Here is an 11,065-nt window from a genome sequence, read left to right as displayed (position 1 = left end):
TGTGGGGCTCGATCCCAGGACCCTGAGATCATGACCTGAGCCGAAGGCAGAGGCTTTAAGCCACTGAGCCACCCAGGCGACCCGAGTGTTCTAGTTTTGACAAACATAAGTTCTAAATTCCAATTTATTTCAAATTACTAATATTGTCCTTGATGTTGGAAACTGTTTTGTCTTATTTAAGAAATATTTGCCTACTGCAAGGCAGTATTCTATGCAACAACAAAATACAACAAACATGTTCTCCTATGTTTCTTACAGAGCTTTACTGCTTTACCTTTTACAATGATATCGCGAACCCACTTGAAATTCCTTTGTATGTATGGTAGAAAGTGGGGGTCAATGTTTGCTTTTCCCCAGTGGACAATCAACTAATTGTGTACCACTTACTAAATGGGTTGTAGTTCCCACTGCTTCCTTTGGCACAATTTGAGTGCCCATATGTATGGTTTTGTTTCTACACAGAGATAGCAATCTTGAATTTGGGACTGTCAGCGAGAGTTTAGCAACATTTTAGTAAGCACCTGCTTCATTTTAAATGACTGCAGTTATGGATAAATTCCAAACCTCCTTGAGGTTTCTGACATCTCCATTAGAGTCACATGCATACCATTCATCTTCTCATGATGAAGTTGCCCTAATAAAAGATTTAGGGTTGACCACCAAGATTAGGTGTGCCTTTTTAAAATCATAGTTGCTATCAACTCAAGAGGTTAATTTCCTACCATGAACTCCATTTAACACAGGAAGACGTTAAGGGTATGTGAATAAAAATTATATACTTAGGATCATAGAAAGAGTGAGGTTTTGAAATATAGCAGTTTTAAAAACTTGGATTCTAGGACTATAATCCTTAGGTTAATATTATAATCATGTCACCTAAAAGTTATACATCCTTAGACAAGTCACATAAACCATCTGTACCTCATTTTTCTCTCTAGCCAAATGGAGGTAATTATAGCGTTTTATGGGTTGCTGGGGTGGCTCAGTTGGTTAAGCATCCAACTCTTGGTTTCAGCTCAGGTCATGTTCTTGGTGTCATGAGATCAAACCTTGTCTCAGGGTCCATGATCAGTGCAGAGTCTGCTTGAAATTCTCTCTCCCTCCCCCACCCCGACCTTTCCTTAAATAAATAAATAAATAAATAAATAAATAAATAAAATCTTTGGGAAAATAATAGTGTTTTATCTTGGGAATAGTTATGTAAAATAACATTATTGTTATTAATTTTATCGTTACGATCATACAATCAATGGAGGTAGAGAACAACTCTCAGCATGCAAATATAATTTATTATCAGTGTTTCTCATCCCCTCAGGACTCTTCACTTTTGTAAGATTTTATTCTGAGAATCACAGCATGATCCAAACTGCGTTTTCATTACAGCTCTGTGTCTGAAACCAGAGATCAAAAATGGAGATCTGTCTGTGGATAAGGACCAATATGTTGAGCCTGAGAGTGTTACTGTCCAGTGTGACGATGGTTATGGTGTGATTGGCTCTCAAAAAATCACCTGCTCAGAGAATGGCATCTGGTTCCCAGCGGTGCCCAAGTGTAAGTGGGTAAGTGCCACACATTTCAGGATGTTCTGTCATGTTCTAAAAATTGTAGCTGGTATCAGAGCCCTGTCAACCAACATTAATGAAATCAGACTTGTATCAGGACCCACGCACGAGTTGTTTAAATCACGTTGGAAATCATCCTCAAAGCACTTGGTGAGCTCTTTTCTTTTTTTTTTAAGATTTTATTTATTTATTTGACAGAAAGAGAGAGATCACAAACAGGCAGAGAGGCAGGCAGAGAGAGAGGAGGAAGCAGGCTCCCTGCTGAGCAGAGAGCCCGATGCGGGGCTCGATCCCAGGATCCCGGGATCATGACCTGAGCTGAAGGCAGAGGCTTTAACCCACTGAGCCACCCAGGCACCCCACACTTAGTGAGCTCTTTAAAGTGAGTTCTAATTCTCTCATTTTATACTAAGAAGAACCAAGACTCTAGAGAGGAGGGCTCCCTAGACCTAGGTGACCTGGCTCCTGGCCCTGTGTTTTCTACAATATGCACTATGCTTTTGCACAGCCATCAGAACTGTTCCTTCACTTGCCCCTGAAGGAACCCCATGGGTGTCTTCTGCAGCCTTCCTCCTTCCCTGCTTCCACAGTGATCCACCACACGTGAAGAGTGCTGGTGTAGCGCTGGGCACGCCGCTGACACAGAGTATCTTTGGGTTTCCTCCACCAGTCCTGAGGATGGGCAGGATCGTCTAATTTTCCTGCCATCGCTAAGGCATCCTGAACACACCCTATACTTTCACAGCTGGAGAGGTCTCTACCTCTATCCTTTTATGTCTTGTAGGAATTCCAGATGGGCTGTGAGCAAGTGCTAGTTGGCAGTAAATTCTTCCAGTGTCTCCCCTACCCAGATGATGTGAAAAAGGCCCTGGAGATCTATAAGTTGTCTCTGGAGATTGGACAACTGAGCAAGAGTGAGAGTTGAAGAGAACACCATTTTGAAACCAGCACATCCACCCTCCCCACCTTCACAAAAATAGAGAATTAGGTACATTTCTCTCATTAGCAACTCTACTAATCCTTTCTTAAGAACTGTATATTGGAAAAAAAAAATACCCGTGTTAGGAAAATCTGTTGATACCCTTAGTGCCACCGATACTGTGGAGCTGTTGATTTGTACCTTCGCTTAGCCTGTGCTTCTGCCGTCCTGGCCGAGGTCCAATGACAGAAATAAATAATGACAAAAATCCAGTGTTTTAGGAAGCCTGCTTCCCTTCCTCTCTCTCTGCCTGCCTCTCTGCCTACTTGTGATCTCTGTCTGTCAAATAAATAAATAAAATCTTTTTTAAAAAATCCAGTGTCTTTGTTTTCACTTTGATGCCTATATAATGAAAAACTAGGGCCCTATACCAGTCACTTCCTGATGTTTCTCTAATTAACTTCCTTTTCTATTTTACTGTATCACAAGGTGAATGTAGTCCTTGCAAATGTAAACTTGTGCCTTGTCTAAGGTGTCTTTACCCCACATCTTCATGTCCTACCTGTCCCTCACTGCCTTGGCCAAATATCACATCTTCCTCCAAGTCTCTTGCTTGCTTTTTTTTTTTCTTTTTAAAATGTTTTATTTATTTATTTATTTGACAGAAAGAAAGAGACAGTGAGAGAAAGAACACAAGCAGGAGGAATAGGAGAGGGAGAAGCAGGCCTCCCACTGAACAGGGAGCTGGAATCATAGACCCAGGACCCTGGAATCATGACCTGAGCCAGAGGTAGACGCTTAACTGACTGAGCCACCCAGGCGCCCCTCCTGCTTTCTCTATTTGATCACCAGTATTTCTCTAGAACAACTTCTTACTTCTTTACATTTGGTTTTGCTCAATATCCTTTCCACCCAATATTAACTACATCAAAAGTCTTTGAAAGCCTAATCTTTGTGTCACCCAACCCTTGAGTATGGCCAAGGCTTCCAACTCTTTTCTTCATATTTCAATTAAAACGACTTTAGTGTCTCTCTTAGACCAGATTCTCCAGAAGCAGACCCTGAGGAAAGGGTTCATGTGCAAGTAATTTATTAAAGAAGTGTTTTAAAGAGAAACAGGAAAAGGAGTGTGGTGAGAGGACAGGACAGGGAAGGAGCCTAGGACTGTGATGGGGCCAAGTCCTACAGGAAGTGGCTTAGCCTTGTCCCCAAAGGGAACTTTGGACTATGAATTTGCTTACATTTTGTCCCAATTCCAGGTAAAGGAACTGGGTGAAGAGCTACGTGGGGGGAGGGACACACAAGTTCCTAGGGCATCCAGCTCTCTCTGGGGGACAAAACTGTCTAGCAGCCTGAGAAGGCTAGACCAACAGAAGAGAAGGTAGGACCATGAGAAACCAGAACCCATGGAAAGCAGCAGAGGAACACACAAAAATGGTAGAAGGGACTGAGGGGCCTGGGTGGGGCTCCTCAGGGCTTATCCCTCATGTGTCCCTCTTATAGCTCTGGATAGTCTTGGAAAACTTGTCTTTCTGACAGTCACCTCTTCTTCTAAACCTTCACCTCCTCTGAAGTCTCATTTCTGTTCATGCTGACTTACACTGGCCTCTGCTTCTCCACTACATCTTGATCTATAATAGAGAAAATGGCCACTTTTCTTTGATTTCTTTAAAACAGTCATCACATGAGAAAGCTTCACAGCTGACTTATTCTAAAGCTTTGGAGTTAACAGAGGGGCGATATGGCTGGGTACACAAGACAGGACTTCCACATTGAATGTTCCAGAACTGTGATCTTAAAAGACCATTGCCTTGGGGTGCCTGGGTGGCTCAGTGGATTAAGCCTCTGCCTTCGGCTCAGGTCCTGATCTCAGGGTCCTGGGATTGAGCCCCACATCGGGCTCTCTGCTCAGCAGGAAGCCTGCCTCCCCACCCAAACCCTCTGCCTACTTGTGATCTCTCTCTCTGTCAAATAAATAAAAATAAAAATCTTAAAAAAAAAAAAAAAAGACCATTGCCTTTCCCTGTCACCAGGAATATCTTCTGGCTGACTTTCTTTGCATGACCTTGTCAGTCTCCAGGCTTTTCCAGTCTGCCATTTTCCCTTCTCAAATCTCTGCTTGTCAGACTTCATCTGTTGTTGCTCCCGCTGCCCCAGAAACTCATTTCCCCTCACTTTATTAGGGAAGGCATTTTAACTCATCATCTTTCCCTAGTCTCAGGAATTTTATATCCAAAAATTCATGAATGTACTCAAATAAGCCAAACGCCATCCATTCCAGATCTGGACACCAAGCCATAGAGAAGATTCAGAAGAGTCTCTGCAACATGAGTCTTTCCATATTTCCTGCCCTGCAGTTTCTGGAGGGCGGTGTGGAGACACTTTCGCACTGATGTGAATTGTGCCACAATCTTTATATTTGTTAATTCCAGTTAATTACACATAATTATAATTATAGAAGTGATATATATGTATATATGAACAAGAATCCAAGCCTTACAAAGGTATATATAAAAAATGAAAATGAAATTCTTCTCTCCTTCTGCCTAAGTCCTATTGTTTTGAGTTTTTCTACTGGCTAGCTTAATCATTCTGAAGAGGAAGCACACACTATGTCATTTGACTTTTTCTCTCTAAAGAATGTATTTTGATTTCCTGCTACACAATGATCAATCTAGCTCTTTTTCCCCACCTCTCTCTCAACATCGGTCAGTCTCATGTAATTTTATTTTCTCTTATTGATGACTTATCTTTATGGCTTTATTTTTTTATCTTTATGGCTTTAAATAACTTACTTAAATCTCTACTATTTATGCAACTCTAATTTTTAGTAATTTGCTATTTTCCTAAAGTAATACAAGCAAATAATTAAAAAGAGTCAAATAATCCAAAAAGACTTGTAATGAAAACTCCAATAGTTTGACACACTCAATCCATCCCTTGGCCTTATGCCTCCAAAATAACCATTTTCAACTATTTAAGGTCTTTCTTAGGATATTTATCTACAGATTTCCAAATGGCATTCTCACCCTTCTTATGTTTATTTATTATTTTTCAACATTTTGTATCAACTTACTATCCAGAAAAAAGAGAGTTTAGGTCCTTTGCAGTACCATCTTTCCTCAGTGTCGTTGTTTCCCACTCTTGATTAAATTAACCTTCAGTGTTTACCTCATTATGACTGAGCAAATCGCAATCATTGCTAACAGTGATTACTAACACAGTAAGCCAAGTAATGACTTCTGAATCTATTTCCTTATAAGCGAAGGCTTTAATTTTTATGACTTGAATATTTTATCTTGCTTTTGGCTTAGTTTCCTGCTCCTGTTGCTGACTCTTGCTACATGCCCCAATAGATCTGGCAATATATTTCTGAATATGCTGAGACATGTCAGATACAATTTCAGTTCCACTCCTCCCCGTGCCACCCCTCCTGGAGATTTCCTTTCCAGGCCCTCTAGTTAGTGGCTCTGAAATGAATTGTTGTTTACTTTTAAAATCTTAAGTCTTCCCTTGGCTGCACTTTTCATTAATTTGGTTCCAAGTTTTCATGTATTTTGGCTTATTTCCTCATCTTTTTTAGTGCTAAGAAAAGGTGCCTGGGAAGTAACATCTTTACAAGTGTTAAAAAATTTTTTTATTTTTTTTTCTACCCTCACAGTTAATTGATAGATTACTTTTATGTAGAAGTCAAGGTTCTTTCAGAATTTTGAAAGTATTTCTCCACTGTTCCTCACCTTCTGGTGCTGTTATGCAACAGTCCATGATATTCCAATCCTTAATACAGTGTTATTGACGCCCTTCCCACCCCCTCACTGATTTTAGTACCTTCTCTTTATCTCTGTGGCTTTACTGTGGGGTGTTTTTTATGCATTCACATGGGTACCTTCTGGGATTTTTTAAATCTGGAAACACATGTGCTTCAGAATTTAGAAATTTTTTCCATTATTTTTTTGTTTTATTTTGTCTTGCCTTCTTTTTTTCCTTCTACCTCCTGCCCCTGGAACTCGCTTCAGTAAAATATTGTTTTCACCTTTTCTACCTTACTTCCAGTATCTTTTTCTTTGTGTTCTACTTTCTGGGAGATTTTCTTGACTTTGTACGTTAAGACCTATATTGAAGTTTAAAATCTATTATTCCATTTTAATTTCCAATAGCCTGTAGTTGTCTCTACATGTTCCTTTTAAATGGTATCCTGTTCTTTCCTTATGGATACAATACAATTTTTTCTGTCTCTGAAAATATTACATATAGTGTGGAGTTTTTTATATTCTCTGCTTTCTGCTCATAAGAAGGAATGAGACCCCAACATATTGGCTAATGTTTCTGTATGAATGAGAAGGTTTCTCTAATGGTGAACTTCTTTGTAGCAAGATGGGCAACAAGTTTTAACTATTTGTATGTTTGTTTTATTTTTAAATGAGACATGTCTTTTCTTTGGGGATTCTTAGTGTCTCCTGAGATTTCTGTAATCCCCTCTGGATTGATCTATCAAACTCACTCTTTTCTCTTGAGTTTCTTTCTTCCTTTCTTTCTTTCTTTTTCTAAGATTTTATTTATTTGAGAGAGAGAGAGAGCGTAAGCAGAGGGGAGGCGTAGAGGGAGAGCGAGAAGGAGACTCCCCGCTGAGCAGGGAGCCCAATGTGGGACTTGATCCCAGGACCCCGGGATCATGACCTGAGCTGAAGGTAGACTCTTAATCGACAGAATCACCCAGGTGTCCTTGAGTTTCCACTACTTATGTGTACCATGTAAAATAAAGAAATGAGTGCTTCTAAGTTTGTATCCAATTGCATTGGATACAACTTCTATCTACATACTATTATTTTTATACTGCTCATTTATAGCTCATTGATTCTTTTGAACATCTTTGACCACTACCTACTGAAGACAGAACTAACTTTTGCCATAGAGTACACTTACTATTTCATTGTGGGCTTTGTTCACAATAAGTGTCCAATAATCATTTCATATAAGGATGTTTGAAGTTCCATGAGCTAAGACCTAGTACGAAAGATCAGTTCTAAAAGTTTTCTGCTGAATGTAATTCCTTCTATGGGACCAAAAACAAGTGGTCTGTTTCTTTACTGGGTTTAATAGGGAAGTCCAGAGCCATGAAAAGGCCAATAGTTAAGATAAACAAAACAAACAAAACAAAGCTGGAAGACTAATACTGGTAGATTTCAAGACTGGTTATAAAGCTAGATTAAGACAGTGTGGTGTTGGTACAAATAGAATCAAGTGAATTATGCAGTTGAATAAAAAAATCAAAAATGAAATATATTAAGGCAAATATAAATTATATATATTATTTAATATAATATTAAATTGTGACAAATTTGACCCTTCAGTGTGCTGGGAAAAGATTTTTTTCAATACATATTTTTTAGGTCAGTTGGAAAGCTGTATGGAAAAATTGTATATTGATCCTTATCTTACCGCTACTTAAAAGAAATCCAAAGAGGATTATAGATCTACATGTGAAATGTAACATATAGAAGATGTGATCTTAAAGTAGGCAAATACTTCTTATATACAGAAATATAAAAAGCATTATGAAAAAAATTATAAACTATCCAATATTAAAGTAAGCATCTCTGTTAATTTAAAGACATCATTAAGGTTCTCTAAAGAAGACATAAAAATGGCCAAAAAACACATGAAAAGCTAGTCATTAGGGAAACATAAATCAAAACCACAATGACACTCCACCTCCCACCCTCTAAGATGACTTTCATGCTTTGTTGGGAAGAATGGACAATACTGTAACTGATAGGAAAAAGGTTTGGCAGTTCCTCAAAAAAATTACAGTTAGTATATTCACTTCTAGCTATAAACCCAAGAGAATTGAAAGCATGTCTTCATACGAACATAAACACACCAATGTTCATAACAGCATTATTCATAATAATAAAGAAGTGGAAACAACCCATGATGAGAGGATAAACAAAATGTGGTCTATCCATGCAATGGAGTATTATTCAGCCATAAAAAGGAATGAAGTATCACCAGCTACAACACAGATGAACCTTGAAAACATGGTGCTAAGTCAAAGGGGCCAGACACAAAGGTGACGATTCCATTTCTCTGAAATGTCCAAAACAGGCAAATCTACAGAAACAGAAAGGAGATTAGCTATTACCAGGGACTTGGGGGGAGAGAATGAAGAGGAACTACTAAGGGGCCTGGGGTTTCTTCTTGGGGTGAAGAAAATGTTCTGGAATTAGATAGTCTTGATGGTCACACACCATATGAATTATACACTTTAAAATAGTGAATTTGTGAAATGTTAATTTGATCTCAAAAAAAAAAAACAACCAATGAATTGGACTAAATTGTTTCCCCCATCCCCCCTGAGGGGGGATGTATATTCAAGCCTGAGTTACTCTAATACCTCAGAACGAAACTGTATGCAGAGAAAAGGTCTTTGAATAGGTGATTAAGTTAAAATGAGGTATTTAGAGTGGTCCCTAGTCCAATATGCTTGGTGTCTTCATTAGAAGAGGAGATTTGGACCCATATACACAGAGCTTGGGCATGTGTGCATGCAGACAGAGGACTATATCCTGGAACAGAATTCTCCTTTCCAGCTCTCATAAGAAACCAAACCTGCTAACACTTTGATCTCAGACTTCTAGCCTTCAGAACTGTGAGAAAATAAGTCTCTGTTGTTTAAGACACCCAATGTGTGACAGTTTGCTAGGGCAGTACTAGCACATTGGTATAGATACCAAAAGGCAAGCCACAGAATGGCAAGTGGTATTTGTACCCATGTCCAACCAAGGGCTTACATCCAAAATATATAAAGAATTCTTACAAATCAATAAGAAAAATATACTAGAATGGAACCCACTAGAGGAATGGAAAAAAGATCTGAAGAGCCTTCACAACAAAGGATATTCTACTGGCCCACAGACATATAAAAAGATGATCAATTTTATTAATGGTCAGGGAAATTACAATTAAAACAACAGTGTATGGTTGGGCTACCACTTGAATGATCGTGTGGCCATTAGTTCAAGTGAAATAAGTAAGACAGAGAAACACAAATACTGTATAATCTCTCTTATATGTGGAATCTAATATATATATAAGCTCATAGATGCAGAGAATGGTTTGATGATTGACAGGGGTAAAGGGCGGGGATGAGAAATGGGTAAACTGGCATTTTTTTTTTAAGTTTTAAGCCAATTGAATAATTTTTTAAAAATAAAACAAAAGTTCTTTAATATGAAAGCATAAACATCGTAAACTGATGAAACCCATAAATATGCATGTAATCAGCAAAAGAACGGTATTTCAATGTACTACAGGGCATAAGAATTCCAGAAAACAAATTAACTGTCTAGAAATGCATTTGCTTATTAGACTATGAACTTTAAGTGTAATATAACTTTGCAGAAGTAAAGAAGCTGCAGCAGAATTTTGTTTCTTGGTTTGGATGATTTAAGTGGTTGTTGATTTCCCTAAGATTTAAAGTTGGTCAAGGAAACACACACACACACACACACACACACAAACACACACATGCATCCTCCTCACAAATACACTAGGGATCAGTTTTTTTCATAAGAACTTGCAAGTATAGATACAGTGGTTATGTACAGAGAAACAGTAAAAGAGCAACTATATAAAACAAAACAAAACAACCCCTCCCCAAAAATAAGCCACAGAGCAATTTCAGGATATCCCCAGAAGAACTGCTAAAATGAGAAAACACGAAGTGTTAGCAGAAACGTATGGCGACGCCAAATCTGGAAAAAACTGTTGGTGAAAGTGCAAATTTGTCCAACTGCCTTGGAAAATTCTTTGGTTGCACTTATTAACATTGAACGTGAGCCCATTCTGTGATCTAGCATTCCACCCTTACTCACTGCCCTTCAGATGTGCATGCATCTGTTCAACAACACACAAGTGTTACAGTGTTTGTAGCAGCCCTATCTGTAACAGCTCAAAACTAACCACCAAAATGCTCACGAGCAGAAGAGAGGATGAATCAACTGTGGGACATCACATGATGAAATATACATGGAATGAAAGGTTATATGGATGGATTTCAAAATATAAAATGTTTACGGAAAGATGCCAGACACAGAATAGCACCTACTGCTTTATTGAACTTATGTAATGTACGAAAGCAAGCAAAAGTAATCCATGGTGTTTGAAGTCAGAATAGAAATCCCTCTGAGGAAGAGGACTTGAGGAGGGCCATGAAGATTCTGGTAATGTTTTGTTTTTTCACTGGGGTAGTGATACGTGGGCGTGACTCCGTGTATAAAAAGTCAACTAGCTCTATAAGATATTGCACTTTTTGTGCATGGAAAATATATTTCAATAGAAATTAAAGGCTGAGAAGAGAGTGGATTTTCCCTACCCTAGTGATTTGGGAGGTAATGGCAGATTTTCCCATTTACTTAGAATATACTTAATAGTGCATTCTGATACTGGAGAAATTGCCATTTTCCTCACAATGAAGTTTGTATTTTCAAAGTTTATTGGCTGCCACTCTTTGCCACTTTACAGCTTCACCTGATATCCAAGGTTACTACGCCACCAGTTTTGTGGGAACCCCAAGTCCCAGTAT

General features: G+C 38.6%; 1 protein-coding gene across 1 annotated transcript in view; it reads left to right on the top strand.

Annotated features, from left to right (window-relative positions):
* The window catches only part of LOC116879686 (C4b-binding protein alpha chain-like), an 8,439-nt gene extending 5,866 nt beyond the window's left edge, over positions 1-2,573 (top strand). Inside the window, exons 3-4 of the mRNA XM_032878078.1 lie at positions 1,384-1,559; positions 2,347-2,573. Of these exons, the coding sequence (XP_032733969.1) occupies positions 1,384-1,559; positions 2,347-2,487 (317 nt within the window). The 3' untranslated portion in view covers positions 2,488-2,573. The remainder of the gene's footprint in view (positions 1-1,383; positions 1,560-2,346) is intronic.
* Positions 2,574-11,065: the final 8,492 nt, after the last annotated feature.

Source organism: Lontra canadensis, unplaced genomic scaffold (genome assembly GCF_010015895.1).
Source record: "Lontra canadensis isolate GAN:19392208 unplaced genomic scaffold, GSC_riverotter_1.0 scaffold63, whole genome shotgun sequence".
Taxonomy (NCBI): Eukaryota; Metazoa; Chordata; class Mammalia; order Carnivora; family Mustelidae; genus Lontra; species Lontra canadensis.
Note: the sequence above shows the minus strand (reverse complement) of the source record. Positions and strands in the feature narration are given on the sequence as shown.